This window comes from Pseudophryne corroboree, chromosome 2, assembly GCF_028390025.1.
Source record: "Pseudophryne corroboree isolate aPseCor3 chromosome 2, aPseCor3.hap2, whole genome shotgun sequence".
Lineage (NCBI taxonomy): Eukaryota > Metazoa > Chordata > Amphibia > Anura > Myobatrachidae > Pseudophryne > Pseudophryne corroboree.
Window position 1 is genome coordinate 535,927,922 of NC_086445.1, and position 22,459 is coordinate 535,950,380.

Genomic DNA, 22,459 nt, shown 5'->3' on the forward strand with positions numbered 1-22,459 from the left:
GCATTCCAGCCCAGTGTAACACCGCCGCATCTACTTCCTGTTTGCGTCTCACTGATCCGGAAGTGCGTCACCGCTGGGTCCGTGAAAGAGGATGGTGGGACGTTTGCATCTAGGAACTGGATACACACACGGGGGGATCTTGATTATGGAGGGACGATGACGTTTTATGTTTAAGATGACCGGAAGTGACCGCCCATCGGGGTTTTTGAAGTTACATCTTAACCATGGATCACTAATCCGGTTCTGAGATGATGCCTCTAAAAGAAAGATATAGGGGCCGGTTCTACTGAGGATTCCAGGATGGACTTTTTGTTTTACCAATTATTATTCGAATGGTTTCTTTTTGATTCAATTTTGATTATATTTAAGATCTGGGTGTACATTGTTGAAAAGTATTACAATGTAAACAAAATATATGTTAATTGGGGAATACAATTATGCATTTTGGGATATAAAATTGCTATTGTTTTCTGATTGGCTGAGGAGAGGAAAGGAAGGGCTCAGTGGGGTTTAAAAGGCCGACTGGGTTAGTCCTACAATATGCCCTGAGGAAGGATTGTTTTATCCGAAACGCGTTGGAACCAGTGTTTTTAGCTCCAGGTGGTAAGGTTTTCCTATACCTACAACCCTATTTTAAGGACTATTGGTTGGAGGAATTTTAAACTTTCCCTTTTGCACTATTGGGAGGAATTTCTCCTATCGGTCTCCTAGGGGAGTATTAGAGGAAACACCCTGGCCGCTTTTTTGGGGGAATTCTGTTTTATTACTTATTTTTTTATGTTCTTAGCTGCTATATAATTGCGGTGTTGTACTTGGAATAAATTTTTTTAAAAACTACCATTTTTGATGGACTTTTTGACATCCACCTCATAATCTTTGATGATCACCTGTTCTAAGGAAGGACGTGACGGTTCCACAGGAGGGGTCTGAGGAAGGATACGCCAAAAGAAACTTTTCAAGGAACATAGGGCCCGACTCTAAGGTGAGCGTCACGTTGGAGGGGGAGGGTAATCCCTAATTGTGTGAATAGAAAGTGGCATATGAAGATCTGAGTAAAGAAACCTTTCAAGGCACATAGGGCTCTACACTAAGGTGAGCGTCCATACTAAGGGAGAGAGTAATCTCATATGAATAAATGAACTAGAGGTGGTGTGAAAGAAACCTTTCGATGTACGTTCCCCGATAATAGGAGGTCAGTCCAGAGGTGCGAACATGTTTGAAGAGATAACTGTCTGAACACCAAAGAAGCACTTGAGGAGCTTCAGTTTATTTGTATACTGTAGCGCTTGTCAACTACTCCACATTGTTGTATTATATGCTTCTCCTTAGGTGCTAAGCCCCAGTGTCAAACTGGGGTATGAGGGGAAAATAAGCTGAGCGCTCAGTGAGGAAATAATAGAAAGGAAAGAAAGGAAATTTTCACGTGATCTTAGAGATTACAATACCAATACAACTAAGAGCTATCACACGAGAAATAGGTCAAGAGAAGGCTCACGCTCACAGGTTCGTCAGAAAAGGAGAGTTAGGGATAATATTGATACATACCAAATGTCACAGAGAACAAAACCTAACTATAGGTATAATAAATATTCTCAGAACATCTACTCACCAGTTAATCATCAACAGACACAGTCACAGATGTCACCGGGTTGGAACACAGTGCCGGGTTGGCACCGGGAACCAACCACAACAGGTTACAATGAAGAAACCCCCCAAGAACAACGCCATTTTTTAGATCGAGGAAGGAGAGAAAAGAGAGAGCAAGGGTTAAGAGGGACCAAACCATTCACACACAATCGTTACGACCCATTAATGAGAACACCAAAAAGAGGAAGAGATATCGACCAAGAGGGCGGAGAGGAGGTAAGAGAAAGGAAAAACCAACGGTTTCGTTAAAGCCGGTAGGGATTTTCAATCTCTCCTCCACCCCTTTGACCAGAGTTGAGGAAAATTTACTGGCCAAGGGGATGAATTTTGCACCTACAACACGCCCTAACTTCTTTGAACTCTTCATTGAGCTCAATAGATTTGTCAGAGGACTCTGCAGAAAAAGATTTTTTGCGGTCACAGATAAACAGAGATACCCTGCTAATACATGGAATTCTGATATCATGCTGGACCATGATGATACATCTGGTCTAAACATATTAAATGAATTATTGCTTGAAAATATAAATTCAGATAACTCAGAGGAGCAAATACCAACATTGCTTTTTGATAATAATAGAGATATATTTAGGAAGAGGTCGCAATTCTTCCCGATACACCATAAAACCAGTGCTATTGATACGTTTTATCATACGACTTTGGAAGAATTCCGAAAGCTGTGTGATATTAAAATACATCCTTGTTTGTTCAACCTACATGTGGATGAAAGGAGGGCCCTTAAAAAACTTGCTGATGATCCATTGCTGACGATAAAACCAGCAGATAAAGGGGGAGGGGTAGTGGTGCAAAACACTGAAGACTATGTCAAAGAGGCAAGAAGACAATTGTCTGATACTAGTTTTTATAAAATTTTAGGATATGATCCCACTTTAGAATATCAAAAACATCTAAAAAGCTTACTAATATCAGCATGTACTGATAAAATACTCACTCGTGAGGAGTTTGATTTCCTCTACCCCCTCCACCCAATCACTCCCATTTATTATCACCTTCCTAAGGTACACAAGACACTTCACAATCCACCGGGTAGACCAATTATTTCAGGGATTGAGGGTCTCACGTCTAATTTGTCCTATTATGTTGATTTTTATTTGCAACCTCATGCATCCTCTCTGAGATCCCATATCCGGAATACCACTGAGTTTATTAAACTAGTGGAGGGTCTGAAATGGCAATCAGATTATCTGTTTGTCACATGTGATGTTCAGGCCCTGTATACAAACATCCCACATCAATTGGGGATAGAATGTGTGGCCAAAAGCCTATGTGATGATATTGGTATCTCAGAGAGGAAGCGTGAATTTATTTTGTCAGCTATTTCATTTATTTTATCTCACAATTATTTTTTATTTGATCACTGTCACTATTTACAGGTCCTCGGTACAGCGATCGGGACCAGGTTCGCGCCCAGTTTCGCTAACATTTTTATGGGCGACTTTGAAAATACATACATCTGGGGAGGAGCCTACGCCGCAAACCTGGTCCTGTATGGTCGATATATCGACGACCTGTTTTTTGTTTGGAAAGGGGATTCTTTTTCTGTCACTGAATTTATTAATTACATTAATAATAACACTTATGGTTTAACCTTCACTTGCACTCACCATCCTTCACAAATAAATTTTTTGGATGTTACGGTGGAGGTGGTAGAGGAAACTGTCATGGTTTCTCCTTATAAAAAACCAGTAGATGTATGTAACTATATACCATATTCCAGTAATCAAAATAAGAGTTGGCTTAGGAATGTTCCTAAAAGCCAAGTACATAGGATCAGAAGAAACTGTTCATCTGATATAAAATATCAAGAACAGGTAATGGATCTAGTAGAAACTTTCAAAAATTGTGAATATCCACAAGCAGTACTTGATGAAGCAGTAGAATATGCTACTAAGCTAACTAGAGCAGATACGCTTATGAGTAATAAGGATAGACTTCATGTGGAGATGGAAGTCCAGAGCCATGTCTATAGTAGTGATAGTGTGGACAACACAGCTATTACACAGAACATTGCATCTAGGAATATGAATCAAATTCATGCCAATGGTAAAACTAAGGGTGAAGATAATCTGAAAAGCAACAAATATGGTTTGGTATTTAAATCAAAGTTTAATATAGCTGCGAATAAAATTAGACACATTATTAAGAAAAATTATAGATTATTATTTACGGATCCTGTTCTTAAAGAACATCTTACGACTACACCCTCTATAGTTTTTAAAAAGGCAAATAATTTGAAAAATGTATTAGCTCCTAGTTTCTTTGGAGGGCGTTCAAGAAAACAGTTCTCTAAATGTACACAAAAAACACTCATTGGACCAGAAGTTCTAGGGTTTTTTAAGTGTAATCATATGAAGTGTACTACCTGTTCATTTGTTAAGAACAAAACTAAAAGTGTATGTGCAGCGGTATCTAAAAAGATTTATACCATTGATTCATTTATTAATTGTAGCACACAGTATGTCATTTATTTGCTAATATGTCCGTGCCAACTATATTATGTAGGGAGGACAATACGTCCCTTGAAGACAAGGTTTATGGAACACAGACGAAATATTTTGAATAAATGTACTAATCATAGTGTTCCTCGCCACTTTCTGGAACTACATGGGGGGGATCCAGTGGGACTCCAGCTGGTCGGACTGGAACATGTCCCAGTTACCAGCAGGGGTGGAGATCGCTTCAGAGTCCTATGCAGACAAGAAGCAGCATGGATTCTTAAGCTACAGTCATTAAATCCTCAGGGTCTTAACGAAACTATTGATCTGGAATTTATTTAGATTAGCCTATACCCTATTGGGTGTTTATTTATAATGTACTGGTGGCTAAATCTATGATTGGGACAGTTATATGTCCTAATCACAGCTATATGTTCACTGTTTCTCTCTATTCGTGTTTCCTTCTAGCCGTGTTCTCGACTAAATTGGAGTAGTATCGTTGCCTATATGCGCAATGCATCTTCACCTCTATATGATTTTATTATGAATATCCCTAGGAATACCTATTTATTGTTTCTTTTTTTTAAATGGGGATAGTGTCTACACACATTTGTGTGTTATTATATGGTGGGAGTAGAAGAAGTCCTAAATAGTAAAAGTTGATGCTTGTTTGGAATTAAGAATTTTCTCTAAATATATGGTAGTCAAATTAATATTTTTGAGTGTTATATTCCCAGTCTCATGTTCTATTGTCATAGATGTTGTGGTAATTATTATTGATTGAAGATTATAGTTCTGTTGTAATATACATATTTGGATGTTCATATATATGTATCCATATTGATGTATATACATCCATTTGGTTTCAAGTAACAGGTACAGGTGTTTTAACGCTGCTGATTTCTATGTAAAGTGAAAAGACCTCCTTAAATAAAAGCTAAGAACAGTGCCTATTAAATACTAGCAATCATGGGGATTATTCTAATTTAATTAATCACAACGGGTTTCACCTGTATAGTGGGTATAAATGGTAGTTACTCCCACATCCTGTTATACCTGCCTTTGGAAGAAGACGCCCTGCTGGCGTTGAAACGCGTTAGGATACAGGTGTTCAGCATTGCTAACTTCACTTGGAATCTCATCCAGCCTGATTCTGTGCGGGAGATCAGCTTTCTTCATTATTGCTGCTACTACGGTATACCACTGATTACGGACCAGCCGCCGCCTGAGTGTCCATCTACCTTCTATACATACTGGCAATTGCAGGGAGGCTCAATCGGAGCTGCCCGTGGGAGCACAGGTCAGCCACCTGCTGTTGAGAGCCCAGATATTGTGCCACGCAAGGTAACAGCCAGCCGTCCGGATACTGCAGCCGCGTGTCAGCTATACACAGCCGCATTTCATCTAGTCCGGCGGTCACTCTCAGGTACGGCTCTCCACTCCCCATGTAGGGGCCAGCGGCTGACCGCAGCAACATCGCTCCGGGCTCTCCCCCTTGTCACAGCGGCTAGTGGTTTACGATATTATGCATTTGCTCACAGCATCAACTACGTGAGCTCCAATTTAATGCTACAAGGGTCCGGTCTATTATAGGATCATTGGATTAAGCTCACAGTTATTAATGATCAGGACTGCTCGGTATTCATGTGGACCAAGTGAGACTTTTTAATTTTTTCTTTTAACAGTCATTAATCATTGCTGTTGTTAATATTTTATTTAAAGTGATATCCCTGGGGTCATAAGCTCTGGAATAGTACTAATCTGTACTTCTGTTATAAAATTAGCAGTAGTTATACAGTTATAGAGATGTCATTTTAAGGTTAAAGTGTGTATTGTACTCCCGGGAGAATTGTTGATATCATAATACATTTTATGCATCAAAATAAATGCTTTTTTATTTGATTGTTTAGCGCAACTTGGTAATTTTTTCTACTCAAACTGGGGTATGAAGGGCCCACTGGGAAAGGCAGGTGTAGAGGGCCATGCTTAAGGGGCTGTGCCCAGCCGCTACAGAGGCTTGGCCAACCATTATAGAGGACATAACCTGCAGACAACATGGGTACTTCAGAGCATGGTCTGTTCATCCATGTTCCTGCTCTCATGGGTAACTGACCTTGTAATAGAGTAACAATGTATAATATGAGTGCACTGTGTGAAACCTGACATTAGAAGAGGAGGTTGGGCCCCCAGGCAGTGGGTCCCACCAGTGATTTCTAAATTTAGCACATCTACTATCAGATCTGAATTACCCCCCTATGTTTCCAATATTTAAATAGTTACTTCTAACTGATTCCAGCTGCATCCGATTCCAGCAAGAATAAATAAGACACTTAAAACTGTCAGGGGGAGATGTATTATAGCGGCATCATGCTGTTACAGCACTTCCTGCTTCGCCTCTTTACTGAGCAAGAAGCTACACTGATGAGATGTATTAACATCTCGTTTGACAGAGTGGCGGAGTGAAAACTCCATACTTGCCTACTCTCCCGGAATGGCTATGAGGCTCATGAAAATCGGATGGTTCTCCCGGACACCCGGAAAAGTAGGCAAGTCTTCCGCAACTTGCACCCTCTGCACCCCCTGCGCTTACTGCTGCAGCTGCCTACACCTTGTCCGCACTGATAGGGACAGTGGGCAGGGTGATGACGCGATTAGCAATAAATTGCGTCATTGGAGCCCCGCCCTCCACTTTGCAATTCCAGTAATGTAGGCACTACATAGCCAGGGGTAGGGCCGGATTGACGCAATTGCATCTCCATGCCCACGGCCCGTTCCCTGTTGCACAGCCCTGCCTCTTCATGAGCTGACCTGTCTGCTCCCTATCGGAGGGAGCAGCCAAAAAGTCAGCATGTATGGAAAACTCTCCTCTCCAGCAATCCCCGCCAGTGCCCACAGTGCATTAGTTTATTGCTGATGCGCTGTGTCTCTCCTCCAGGCCGGCTCCACTGAGCATGCGTGAGATCTTGCTATAGTACTATCCCAAGATCTCCTGTGCAGTCCGGAGCCAGCAGCCACCACAGCCAGGGACAGAGCTGTCCCTGCTGTGATAAATGGGCAACAACACCTGTGATAGCTGCAGGTGACAGAACGGTCACTACCACTGCACATCAGCGCGCTATTTTGCATTTGCCGGTATTCACTACTTTCTTACATGAGGGAAAAACGGTATCAGCACACAACATGCATGGATACCATTTCTCCCCTGTAAAGGGCCAGATGTTATGACGCCCGAGTTCGTCAGCCATGCGGGGTGCCGGCCGAACTCAAACTTTTTTTAAAGGGGCAATCACTTACAAGGAGAAACCATGCCTTGTAAGTGATTGCCCCTTTAAAAAAAACATCAGAGTTTGGCCAGCATCTCACATGGCCGCCGAACTCTGACGTCATTAAATACTGCCCTATGATTGTTAATAAATGTACCCCTAGGTTCTGAGATAAAGCCCATTTATGGTGAGATAAGGGCATTTAGTAGTGTAGCTCAAATACTAGTGCTAATAAAAACATTCTGTTGTCACATTTGTTTTTCTTGACCTTTAATTAGTAATGTATGTTTATCTTTAAAAGGAAACACATTAAAATTTTAATTATTTCTTTATTGTACAGTGAAATCTAATGTAATATATTTATAAGCATTAGATTTCCACCATCCAAGCCCACGAATCTTAGGAATTGACAAACCGGCCACTGCAACTGACGTTGCTCCGCCAATGCAGAACAAGTGCTTTCCAAACTCAGGGCAGGATGTAATGAAGTTCACGTTCGGTGGCCGTGTGCCATTTTTTTAAAGGGGCAATCATTTACTATGTATGGGATTCGTTTAATTTTCTGACTGTCGGCATCCCAATGGTCAAGATACTGAAGCCAGAAACCCAACAGCCAGCAATGCCGCCAGCCGGAATACTGGCGCTACAGGACTATTCCCACTCGTAGATGTCCACAACATCCATAGAGTGCGTATAGGTCCTGTGGCGAGCGCAGCATTGTGAGCGGGAGCCTGCAAGAGGACTCTGCGATCGCCCCGCCTCATCATACTGTCAGCCAGGATACTGCTGTCGGTATATTGACAGCCGGCTGCCGGTAAATCATACTGAATCCCTATGTACATAGTACACATATATATATATATATATATATATATATACACATATATTCGGGCAGCATGGTTAGCATTAGTGCCTCAAAGCACTGAGGTCATGGGTTCGATTCCCACCATGGCTCTAACTGTGTGGAGTTTGTTTATTCTCCATGTGCTTGCCTGGGTTTCTCCGGTTACCTACCACAATCCCAAAATATACTGGTAGGTTAATTGACTCCCAACAAAATGAATCATAGCATGAATGTGTGTGAGTGTACATGTGGTAGGGAATATAGGGGGTCATTCCGAGTTGATCGTTCGCTAGCAACTTTTTGCAGTGCTGCGAGCAGGTTAAAACTTGGCAAAACTGCGCATGCGTATGCGGCACAATGCGCAGGCGCGTCATGGGTACAAAGAGGATGGATTCTTAACAAAGAATCCATTCACACGATCAATTGCAAGGTGATTGACAGAAAGAGGGCGTTTATGGGTGTCAACTGACCGTTTTCTGGGAGTGTTTGGGAACAAACAGGCGTGTCCAAGTGTTGGCAGGGCGGGTGCCTGACGTCAATTCCGGGACCAAAAAGACTGGAGTGATTGCAGCGGCTGAGTAAGTCCAGACTACTCAGAAACTGCACAAACTGTTTTTGTACCGCTTGGCTGCAAAGGCATTCAGACACTTGCAATACACTCCCCCATAGGTGACGACTATCTGATCGCAGCACTGCAAAAAGTTGCTAGCGAGTGATCAACTCGAAATGACCCCCATAGATTGTAAGCTCCACTGGAGCAGGGACTGATGTGAATGGTCAAATATTCTCTTTGAAGTGCTACGGAAAATGTTTGCGCTTTATAAATAACTGGTAATAAATAAATAAATGTACATAGTTTAGCCTTGTACATGATTGCCTCTTTAAAAATAAAAAAAATCCCAGTTCGGCCGGTATCCCGCACGGCCACCGAACTCTGATTCATTACATCCTGGTCTCTGATGGAGAAATACCAAGGGACAAATACAGCACTTCAAATTTATATTGTCACACAGCGGGCTCTGAGTCCCTTTTACCACTTTCTGCACTGTCAAGTAGTCATCAGGTGGTGTGCTGCCACTGGCAGCACTTCTAAGGACACACAAACTGTGCCTAATTACCATTATACATGATGACATTTCACCTTTGATCGGGCTAGATGGGTGTAGCCAAGTTTCTTTGATCAGCTGAAATCCTATCACTGAAGACTTGCTATCCACATGACAGGTGTATCCAATGCCAATTCAGAGTACCCTATTTATTGAATCTCCTGAGTGTACAATCCATTGTACACATTAGTGTACCTGATTCCTCTGATTTCCAGCTTCCACCATTCCACACTGTGCTCTGATCTTCCCTGCTACTCCAGAGTGCATCTCCTTTTTCTCTGCAGTATTAGCGCATTAGTGCACGTCGTTACCAGCCTGCAGTCTCGAGGCCTAATTCAGATCTGATTGCAACAGCAAATTTGTTAGCTAATGGGCAAAACCATGTGCACTGCAGGGGGGGAGAGGGGCAGATGTAACGTGCAGAGAGTGTTAGATTTTGGTGGGTTAAATTGTTCCTGTGCAGGGTAAATACTGACTGCTTTATTTTTATGCACAAAAAGAAACAGAGAAGGATTGGACTTGAAGTGGCGCACTTAAACATTAAGTTGATACATAAAATATAACTTTTATTAGAGTATATTTGTTAAAAAGACCTGTAGCTGTGAAATATTAAAACCAAAAACAAATAAATTGACAAAACAAAGTGTGATATGTGTGAATAAAAACACACACTGTGCTAACTGTGTAGTGCTAGTGATGACATTTTTCGGGTTTTGTGTTTTGGTTTTGGATTCGGTTCCGCGGCCGTGTTTTGGATTCGGACGCGTTTTGGCAAAACCTCCCTGAAAATTTTTTGTCGGATTCGGGTGTGTTTTGGATTCGTTTTTTTTTTACAAAAAAAACTCAAAAACAGCTTAAATCATAGAATTTGGGGGTCATTTTGATCCCATAGTATTATTAACCTTAATAACCATAATTTTCACTCATTTTCAGTCTATTCTGAACACCTCACAATATTATTTTTAGTCCTAAAATTTGCACCGAGGTCGCTGGATGGCTAAGCTAAGCGACCCAAGTGGCCGACACAAACACCTGGCCCATCTAGGAGTGGCACTGCAGTGTCAGACAGAATGGCACTTCAAAAAAATTGTAAGAGGCGCACCAAGGTCGCTGGATGGCTAAGCTAAGCGACCCAAGTGGCCAGCACAAACGCCTGGCCCATCTAGGAGTGGCACTGCAGTGCCAGGCAGGATGGCACTTCAAAAAAATTGTCCCAAAACAGCACATGATGCAAAGAAAAAAAGAGGCGCACCAAGGTCGCTGTGTGACTAAGCTAAGTGACCCAAGTGGCCGACACAAACACCTGGACCATCTAGGAGTGGCACTGCAGTGTCAGGCAGGATGGCACTTCAAAAAAATTGTGCCCAAACAGCACATGATGCAAAGAAAAAAAGAGGCGCACCAAGGTCGCTGTGTGACTAAGCTAAGCGACACAAGTGGCCGACACAAACACCTGGCCCATCTAGGAGTGGCACTGCAGTGTCAGACAGGATGGCACTTCAAAAAAAATTGTCCCCAAACAGCACGATGCAAAGAAAAAAAGAGATACACCAAGGTCGCTGTGTGACTAAGCTAAGCGACACAAGATGCCGACACAAACACCTGGCCCATCTAGGAGTGGCACTGCAGTGTCAGGCAAGATGGCACTTCAAAAAAATTGTCCCCAATCAGCACATGATGCAAAGAAAAATGAAAGAAAAAAGAGGTGCAAGATGGAATTGTCCTTGGGCCCTCCCACCCACCCTTATGTTGTATAAACAGGACATGCACACTTTAACGAACCCATCATTTCAGCGACAGGGTCTGCCACACGACTGTGACTGAAATGACTGGTTGGTTTGGGCCCCCACCAAAAAAAGAAGCAATCAATCTCTCCTTGCACAAACTGGCTCTACAGAGGCAAGATGTCCACCTCATCATCATCCTCCGATTCCTCACCCCTTTCACTGTGTACATCTCCCTCCTCACAGATTATTAATTCGTCCCCACTGGAATCCACCATCTCAGGTCCCTGTGTACTTTCTGGAGGCAATTGCTGGTGAATGTCTCCACGGAGGAATTGATTATAATTCATTTTGATGAACATCATCTTCTCCACATTTTCTGGAAGTAATCTCGTACGCCGATTGCTGACAAGGTGAGCGGCCTACTTGGATGCGGTCACTCATATAATCCACCACCATTCTTTCAATGGTGAGAGAATCATATGCAGTGACAGTAGACGACATGTCAGTAATCGTTGGCAGGTCCTTCAGTCCGGACCAGATGTCAGCACTCGCTCCAGACTGCCCTGCATCACCGCCAGCGGGTGGGCTCGGAATTCTTAGCCTTTTCCTCGCACCCCCAGTTGCGGGAGAATGTGAAGGAGGAGATGTTGACGGGTCACGTTCCGCTTGACTTGACAATTTTCTCACCAGCAGGTCTTTGAACCTCTGCAGACTTGTGTCTGCCGGAAAGAGAGATACAACGTAGGTTTTAAATCTAGGATCGAGCACGGTGGCCAAAATGTAGTGCTCTGATTTCAACAGATTGACCACCCATAAATCCTGGTTAAGCGAATTAAGGGTTCCATCCACAAGACCCACATGCCTAGCGGAATCGCTCTGTTTTAGCTCCTCCTTCAATGTCTCCAGCTTCTTCTGCAAAAGCCTGATGAGGGGAATGACCTGACTCAGGCTGGCAGTGTCTGAACTGACTTCACGTGTGGCAAGTTCAAAGGGTTGCAGAACCTTGCACAATGTTGAAATCATTCTCCACTGCGCTTGAGTCATGTGCATTCCCCCTCCTTTGCCTATATCGTGGGCAGATGTATAGGCTTGAATGGCCTTTTGCTGCTCCTCCATCCTCTGAAGCATATAGAGGGTTGAATTCCACCTCGTTACCACCTCTTGCTTCAGATGATGGCAGGGCAGGTTCAGGAATGTTTGGTGGTGCTCCAGTCTTCGGCACGCGGTGGCTGAATGCCGAAAGTGGCCCGCAATTCTTCGGGCCACTGACAGCATCTCTTGCACGCCCCTGTCGTTTTTTAAATAATTCTGCACCACCAAATTCAATGTATGTGCAAAACATGGGACATGCTGGAATTTGCCCAGATGTAATGCACGCACAATATTGCTGGCATTGTTCGATGTCACAAATCCCCAGGAGAGTCCAATTGGGGTAAGCCATTCTGCGATGATCTTCCTCAGTTTCCGTAAGAGGTTGTCAGCTGTGTGCCTCTTCTGGAAAGCGGTGATACAAAGCGTAGCCTGCCTAGGAACGAGTTGGCGTTTGCCAGATGCTGCTACTGGTGCCGCCGCTGCTGTTCTTGCTGCAGGAGGCAATACATCTACCCAGTGGGCTGTCACAGTCATATAGTCCTGAGTCTGCCCTGCTCCACTTGTCCACATGTCCGTGGTTAAGTGGACATTGGGTACAACTGCATTTTTTAGGACACTGGTGACTCTTTTTCTGAGGTCTGTGTACATTTTCGGTATCGCCTGCCTAGAGAAATAGAACCTAGATGGTATTTGGTACCAGCGACACAGTACCTCAATCAAGTCTCTAGTTGCCTCTGAATTAACGGTGGATACCGGAACCACGTTTCTCACCGCCCAGGCTGCCAAGGCTTTGCATCTGCTTTGCAGCAGGATGACTGCTGTGATATTTCATCTTCCTCGCAAAGGACTGTTGGACAGTCAATTGCTTACTGGAAGTAGTACAAGTGGTCTTCCGAATTCCCCTCTGGGATGACGATTGACTCCCAGCAGCAACAACAGCAGCGCCAGCAGCAGTAGGCGTTACACTCAAGGATGCATCGGAGGAATCCCAGGCAGGAGAGGACTCGTCAGACTTGACAGTGACATGGCCTGCAGGACTATTGGCTTTCCTGGGTAAGGAGGAAATTGACACTGAGGGAGTTGGTGGTGTGGTTTGCAGGAGCTTGTTTACAAGAGGAAGGGATTTAGTTGTCAGTGGACTCCTTCCGCTGTCACCCAAAGTTTTTGAACTTGTCACTGACTTCTGATGAATGCGGTCCAGGTGACGTATAAGGGAGGATGTTCCTAGGTGGTTAACGTCCTTACCCCTACTTATTACAGCTTGATAAAGGCAACACACGTCCAGTGTTGGGAGGGGCAGGCATCGCAACCGACACAATTGGACTCTCCTTGGGGATTTGTGATTTAGAAGAACGCACAGTTCTTTGCTGTGCTTTTGCCAGCTTAAGTCTTTTCATTTTTCTAGCGAGAGGATGAGTGCTTCCATCCTCATGTGAATCTGAACCACTAGCCATGAACATAGGCCAGGGCCTCAGCCGTTCCTTGCCACTCCATGTCGTAAATGGCATATTGGCAAGTTTACGCTTCTCATCAGACGCTTTCAATTTTGATTTTTGGGTCATTTTACTGAACTTTTGTTTTTTGGATTTTACATGCTCTCTACTATGACATTGGGCATCGGCCTTGGCAGACGACGTTGATGGCATTTCATCGTCTCGGCCATGACTAGTGGCAGCAGCTTCAGCACGAGGTGGAAGTGGATCTTGATCTTTCCCTATTTTAGCCTCCACATTTTTGTTCTCCATTTTTTAATGTGTGGAATTATATGCCAGTATCAATAGCAATGGCCTACTACTATATATACTGCGCACAACTGAAATGCACCACAGGTATGGATGGATAGTATACTTGACGACACAGAGGTAGGTACAGCAGAGGCCTACTGTACCGTACTGCTATATATTATATACTGGTGGTCAGCAAACTGTGCAAAACTGAAATGCACCACAGGTATGGATGGATAGTATACTTGACGACACAGAGGTAGGTACAGCAGTGGCCTACTGTACCGTACTGCTATATATTATATACTGGTGGTCAGCAAACTGTGCAAAAATGAAATGCACCACAGGTATGGATGGATAGTATACTTGACGACACAGAGGTAGGTACAGCAGTGGCCTACTGTACCGTACTGCTATATATTATATACTGGTGGTCAGCAAACTGTACAAAACTGAAATGCACCACAGGTATGGATGGATAGTATACTTGACGACACAGAGGTAGGTACAGCAGTGGCCTACTGTACCGTAATGCTATATATTATATAATGGTGGTCAGCAAACTGTGCAAAACTGAAATGCAGCACAGGTATGGATGGATAGTATACTTGACGACACAGAGGTAGGTACAGCAGTGGCCTACTGTACCGTACTGCTATATATTATATACTGGTGGTCAGCAAACTGTGCAAAACTGAAATGCACCACAGGTATGGATGGATAGTATACTTGACGACACAGAGGTAGGTACAGCAGTGGCCTACTGTACCGTACTGCTATATATTATATACTGGTGGTCAGCAAACTGTGCAAAACTGAAATGCACCACAGGTATGGATGGATAGTATACTTGACGACACAGAGGTAGGTACAACAGTGGCCTACTGTACCGTAATGCTATATATTATATACTGGTGGTCAGCAAACTGTGCAAAACTGAAATGCACCACAGGTATGGATGGATAGTATACTTGACGACACAGAGGTAGGTACAGCAGTGGCCTACTGTACCGTAATGCTATATATTATATACTGGTGGTCAGCAAACTGTGCAAAACTGAAATGCACCACAGGTATGGATGGATAGTATACTTGACGACACAGAGGTAGGTACAGCAGTGGCCTTCTGTACCGTACTCCTATATATTATATACTGGTGGTCAGCAAAATTATGCACTGTACTCCTACTATATACTGTCTACAATGCAGCACAGATATGGAGTGTTTTTCAGGCAGACAACGTATACTGGTGGTCACTGGTCAGCAAAACTCTGCACTGTACTACTCCTCCTAAATAATATTATACTGGTGGTCCCCAGTCCCCACAATAAAGCAGCACACTGAGCACAGACATGGAGTGTTTTTCAGGCAGACAACGTATACTGTTGGTCACTGTCAGCAAAACTCTGCACTGTACTCCTGCTATATTTACAGCTGCTCCCCAGTCCCCACAATTAAGCAGTGTGAGCACAGATATATGCAGCACACTGAGCACAGATAAGGAGCGTTTTTTTCAAGCAGAGAACGGATAAAACTGGTGGTCACTGATCAGCAAAACTCTGCACTGTACTCCTCCTATATTATACAGCTGCTCCCCAGTCCTCCCCACAATTAAGTGTAATATGATTACTGTACCTATAACATGGAAGATTATATGTCTGATGTATATATAATTATGAGTATATTTATGTGTAATTCATTTATATTAAAAGAAAAATGTGGTGTTTAATGGATGCATATATATGTATTCATTTGTGCATGTATAAATGTGTATAGATGAATTTGAAGGGTTAAATATTTGTAGTTTATTTATTAAATTATATATGTTAAAGTGATGTGAGTACAGGTGTTTAACATTTAGACTGCAGTAACGTAGTATAGGAAAGATAGAGAGGGAGAGGCTATGTGGGTTCGGAAACAGCTGTCAGTGAGCATTCTGTCAAGCACTGACAGCTCTGACAGAAAGCTCTGGAATGTCGCGAGCGCCCCACGAGCACTACAGTGCCGCTGACCAGGGGGGATAGCTCAAGGCTTAGGCGGGAAGAGGGGGGCACGAGCCGTAGTCTGGAGCAGTATAAATAAAGCTCCCCGCCGGCTGTTGGCAGTCTGCTGATCCCCTGGCTAGTGTGTGCACTTGGGCCCGACGCGCCGCTGACAAAGAGCTGTCCACTGTAAACATACAGTGGCGCCGCTGGGACCAAGTAGTACCACCCACTCCAGGCGAGCCAAACGGGAAGCTTACCCATAGTGCTGGTGCTGCTGAAGATCGGTGGAGCCCTGCTGCGAGAGGTGATGCGGCTGCGGGTGAAAGAGGGGAAGATGCGCTGGTGCCGCCGGAGGTCAGCGGACCTCCCGCTGTAAGAAATTGCCGCTTGAAGAAGGGAGAGGCGCTTGCTCCGGGTTCCTGGCAGCTGTGACAGCCAAGCGCAGTGAGGAAAGCCGGCGGGTCACCATAGTAACGGCAGAGACAGCGGAAGCAGTCAGAAGGCTTCCTTGGTAACCAGGGACATAGCCATATTTAGCAAAGTAAGTCAGCTGATCCCAGCCTCCAGCAGCTAAAGGAGAGAGTCGGGGGAGTGCCAGCAGCCTGCTCTTCAGAGCGTAAGTGCACATTTAATATTCTGCACCCTAACACGCTGAGACAGAGTACCCACACTAGACATTCCTGTGAGTTATCTAAGGTACTTCTGTAATAGGATCAATTAACTGCAAAGGCTCCACTTAACAGAGCATAACTCAGCAAGCCTATTGTAGTGTAAGGAAGCACTACACATGTTTATATTATAAGGGTGGCGGGACGTGGTAACTGCTATAGACTCAAAACCTAAAATCTATCACTGCGCTGCCTATCCAGGTGATGCCTCACTGACTATAATACCATATGGTGCAATAGCAGTAGTTTGAAGTAGCAGGAATAGACATTTGACACAGAGATGATTGCCCTGTGGATATAGAAAGGACAGTGCTATAATGAACTATATATGGAGCAAAGGCAGCCAATCTGAAGAATGCATTAGAGTCAGGAGTTATTTAAGTGAACTCTGAGCAGAATCAAGCACCTTGTTCACTGTTATATCCACTTCAATAAGGTCAGGTTACATCCTGAGGAGTAGTAACATTTGTATATATATATATATATATATATTTACCACTTATACATCTATATTACCTCTAAAAGAGAAAGGAACAGAGACTTTAGTGAAAAGGCTTATTAAATTATAAAAGACTATTAGTGAATGAGCTCAACTATATTCTGCTTCAAATAATTTAATAGGATATGATAAAGCCTAATTTGGAAGTCAGAAGCGCAGTTACATCATTATACGTTTAATCTATTGTCAAGAGACTGAGCAGGTTTACCCAGGCTGAATATAATGCTGTATCCCATTACAGAGACCCTTTTGTTAAGCTGGAGGTGAAACTCGTTATTAACCCTAATTTACTAGTTACAAGTCACCGGAAGATAACCTATCCCCTGCGGAAGGGCCATTAGTGGCAGTGTATTGAGACAAACTGACAAACTGGTAGGAGACTTGGCTGCTGAAAATATGTTTAATATATATAGGAGCCCTAATTGATGATGATACAGCAATTTATATACATCCGCACTAGACTCTTCAGGGAGTTAAAGCAGTATAGCTTCGCTACAGTAACATCTCATTTTACCAAGTAAAAGAAACAGTAGGAATCGTTACATAAGTGTCAGAAAGATAACACTTTCAGTGATCCAGAAAGAAACACATGTAACAAAGTACTGTGACTAGGATAAGCTAAAGCTACAGTGTTTCTATGGACTAAAGAAAAAAGCATCAAATAGGGAAAACAACAACTTTATCCCAGGAACAGTAGTAATAATTAAATCTGTACAACTGAGTTAGAATTACACATTGGGAACATCTACAAATATCTAAGGAATTCATTTTCTATGCATGTATTGTATAATATCACAGACAGTGAAAGGAAGGTATTTATATTTATGTAACATTTTTACGGGCCCCAATTGTGCACAGAAGGTTTGAGAGTACCCGGGTAACTCATTTTCACTTGAGGATAAGAGAGTTTTTTGTATTGCATGCAAGAATAACTTGTATAGGTTTCAAAGGGGTAGTGGGACTGTAAATGTATTGCACTTTCTCTTGTTTGTTAGAAAGTTCTACCTTTTGATTCTTAAATATGTTGTGGTATTAAAATATACATATATAAATATACTTACCGTAACTGTAGTCTCTGGACTTTTAATGCTGAAGATCCTGAAGATACAAAGAAGAAAACAGGTATAATATTACATTGCATTGTAATGTTTGCATAAAAGTATTTGAGGTAAACAGAGTTAAGAATATCACTTACTATTAGAAAGGGCTTACCCAGGCAAGCCCAAATAACTAGCTTGGGTGGAGGCACAGATATTGAGTAACCACCCCTTATCGAGATCATTAAATATCTCATATTGGAGTATTAGAGGAGGGGTTACATTTGGAGGCACTTAGCCGAGACAAATATATTCAGGATATAACAATGGAAAAGTTTACTGGGGAAGATATTAGTGCTTGGTGTCAACGGAAGAATAAAAATCCCAAGAAATGTTTAGGTGTGGGAGGGAATTTTTCGGAATTCTCTGATGAGGAGATAGTGGAAAGGTTAGCCAGGTTATATGGAATAATTAGGCCAAGGGTTGTAGATAAATGGATGGGAGGATTGGGAAGAGTAGCAGCAGTACTGATAGAAACAGAAAATGAATTGGAGACTGATGTAATACCATTGATAGTGGTAGTCAATGAAGAGACGGGTAGGAGGTGGAATGTGATGTGGCCTAACATATGGGGGGATGAAGAAGCAGCAACTAGTGCACATATATCAGTGCCCCCTCTAGACAACCCTGCTAGAGGTGAGAGGAATAGTGGTGGTGAAGGGGGTGACGCTCAGGATACTGGTGCAAATGCCACCGGTGGACAGTTTGAGGTCATGATGGATAGAGTGGTCACTCAGTTAGAAAGGTGGCATTATGAAGGGAGTTATAGGCGGTTACGGATTTTTTCCGGGATTCTACCTGTACCATCAGGAGAGGAGACATATGAGGCCTGGAAAGAAGCGGCGGTACAGCAAGTAGAAGAATGGCAGTGCCCAGATAAGATCAAGAGACAGAGGGTAGTAGAAAGCTTGAGAGGACTGGCTATGGGAATTATACAAGCTGCTAGATGTAGTAATCCTAATGCTACTTTAGAAACATTCTTTGAGGCATTAGATTATGCATATGGCACCCTTGAGGACGTGGGATATCTCACCTCTAGGTTACACCACACGTTCCAGGAACCGACGGAAAAGCTAAGTGCATTCTTGATTAGGTTAGACAAGCTACTATATAAGATCGTGGATAAAGGAGGTATAGTAAGGAATGATGTGGACAGAAGCCGGATGAAACAGTTACTGCGGGGTGCCTTGACCACCGACCCAGTAGCTCAGAAATTAAGATGTTCAGGAATTAAAGAACCTTTTCCTACCTTTAACGAACTGTTAAAAGAAGTCAAACAAGAAGAGGTATTAATAGAAATGAGAGAGAAAACGGTGAAGAAAGTCAAGGTAACACAACCGGTAGTGGAAAGCAATGCATTTGAAGAGAAAATATTAAAGCTGATGGACGAACAAAACAAGAAAATTGACAAATTCATTGCAGCACAGACTGCGAATACTTCTCCGCAAATATCCAACGAAAGCAGCCCCGTAAGAGGATTAGGTAGAGGGAGTAACAACTTTAATAGAGGATGTTTTAGATGTGGGAGAACAGGACATCGGGCCTTTGAATGTAACTTGAATAGAAATTGGAATCGGAACACTGACCGTGCTTCAGGTGGTAACCAGAATACGGAAGGTTCGGGGTCGGGAAACGGATGGGGGTGGTCTGTGGGCCCCTCACAGGCCCCCTAGAGGTTAGTCATTGTGCTATGGGGAATTCCTGGAGGAGTGGAAGTCTACCAGAAGGATTGCTGGGACCTGCTCCCCTTTTGGCTGCTAATATAAATGGACGCCACTGCAAGATCTTGGTGGATAGTGGATCCCAAGTTTCTATCATATTTGAAAATTGGTACCATGAGAACATCCCTGATGTACCCATCCAGCCCTTAAGCGGATTAGTGATATGGGGTCTAAGTGTTGAAAAGTACCCTTATCTAGGGTATGTACAAGTTACTCTTGAAATCAACAACAGTGTAAGAGAAGAGGAAGGGATGCAGACATCACTTATTGCGTTGATATGTCCAGAAGTTCCTGCAGGGAGGGATGAACCACCTGTGATTATAGGGACTAACACCCGGATATACCCTTTACTTGCTGAATGGTACGAAGGAAACGAGGAACTGTCTTCTGCACGGACTTGTTGCATTCAATCTGCTGAGAGTGTAATTGTTTCAGAAAATAAATTTGATATATGTTTCCAAGGGAGTGACATTTCTTTGGAGGAAAAATCTGCTTTAATTAAGGAGCTGGAATCTAAGAACCAGGTATTCTCCATGGGAGAATGGGATCTGGGGACAGCTAATGGGGTGGAGCACAGTATTAGATTGATGGATGAGACTCCTTTCCGGGAACGATCCCGCAGGATAGCTCCTGCAGACTTTGAAGACGTAAGGCAACACCTTAAAGGACTACTTGAGAATCAAGTTATAATCGAGTCTAGAAGTCCCTACGCTTCCCCCATAGTGATTGCGCGGAAAAAGAGTGGAAAAATACGAATGTGTGTAGACTACCGCACACTGAACCAAAGAACTGTTACAGATCAGTATACAGTACCAAGGATAGACGAAGCTTTAGACTGTCTCCAAGGGAGCTCTTGGTTTTCCGTGCTAGATTTAAGGAATGGGTATTACCAAATCCCCATGAAGCCGGAAGACCGTGAGAAAACTGCATTTATATGCCCGCTAGGTTTCTTTGAATTTCTAAACATGCCCCAAGGAGTAAAAGGAGCCCCAGCTACCTTTCAAAGAACAATGGAAAGAACTGTGGGGGATATGAATTATAGGGAAGTCATTGTATATTTAGATGATATAATCGTTTTTGGAGCCACCCTGGAGGAACACAATAAACGACTTCTTAAAGTTATGGATAGATTGATGGAAGGGGGCTTGAAATTATCCCTGGACAAATGTCGTCTTTGCCAATCCACAGTCAAATACTTAGGACACATCGTAAGCAGAAATGGAGTTTCCACCGACCCAGAGAAAGTGGAGGCCGTTAAGAATTGGCCTAGACCAACAAAATTGAAGGAACTAAGATCTTTTTTAGGCTTTTGCGGGTATTACCGTAGGTTCGTCCCAAACTATTCCAGTATAGCTAGGCCGTTAACTGATTTGACGAGAGGCTATCCAACATCAAATAAGAAGAAGGGACGAGAACGGTCATGTGAAGGAGGCCCACTGCATAAAGTAAATGATCCATTTGGAGAAAGATGGACTACCAAATGTGAAATGGCCTTTAATTTGTTAAAACAAAAACTGACGAACGCCCCTGTATTAGCCTATGTAGATCCTGGGTTGCCCTATGTTCTTCATATTGACGCCTCTTTAGAAGGATTGGGGGGTGTTCTGTATCAGAAACATTCCGATGGATTGAAACCTGTTTCATTCATAAGTCGAGGTCTAACAAATAGTGAAAAGCGATACCCAGCTCACAAATTAGAGTTCTTGGCTTTGAAATGGAGCGTAATAGATAAATTCCATGACTATCTATATGGAGTGACATTTGAAGTACAAACAGACAATAATCCTCTGACCTATGTCCAAACAACGGCAAAGCTGGATGCCACGGGTCACCGGTGGTTGGCTGCCCTGGCGCTATATGATTTCACACTGAAATACCGACCAGGTGTTAGCAACATTGACGCCGACTCCCTTTCCAGAATTCCAAACCAGCAGATGGAAAATACAGAAGAAGAGTGGATAGAGATGCCAGCGGGAGAAATCAAAGGAATGTGTCATAAAATGAGTTTGGAAGTATCAGCTGGAAGGGAACAAGTTAGCGCCTTGGGAATGAAGTCGACAGCACTACCTCCATCATATTGCTGGATTAGTCAAGTAGAGCTTGAAGACTTGCCTAAGTTGAAACGTTATCAAATTCGGCAAGAGCAACAACAGGACCCCAGCATACGACACTTAATTCCCGGCGGTAGAAAATCGGCGATTGCCCATGAATCTCTATTAGAAGTCAGACTGTTGAGGAAACAAAAGCGTAATTTGCTTATAAGAGCAGGAATATTATACCGCAGCACTAGACAAGTGGATGGGCGAAAGAAGTTTCAGCTAGTATTACCTAAGAAACACAGTGCTCTAATAATGCATGCATTACACGACAAGCATGGTCATTTAGGGTTCGAGAAAACGTTAAACCTTATAGCTGATAGATTTTACTGGCCGTGTATGGGGAAGGAAATAAAAGAATACTGCCAAAACTGTGGAAACTGTGTATTACGAAAAACATTACCATCCAGAGTAGCTCCTTTAGTGACATTTAAAAGTAAAGGGCCCATGGACTTGATCTGTATGGACTTCCTCTCCCTTGAAGTAGAAGAAGGAAAGAAGTGTAATATATTAATTGTAACAGACCACTTCACT

General features: G+C 43.1%; 1 protein-coding gene across 1 annotated transcript; it reads left to right on the top strand.

Moving 5' to 3' along the window:
* Positions 1-18,374: 18,374 nt before the first annotated feature.
* On the top strand, positions 18,375-19,781 carry LOC135000345 (paraneoplastic antigen Ma1 homolog). The gene has a single exon (XM_063951496.1). It carries the CDS (start codon positions 18,375-18,377, stop codon positions 19,779-19,781), a length of 1,407 nt encoding a protein of 468 aa, XP_063807566.1.
* The last annotated feature ends 2,678 nt before the right edge of the window (positions 19,782-22,459 follow it).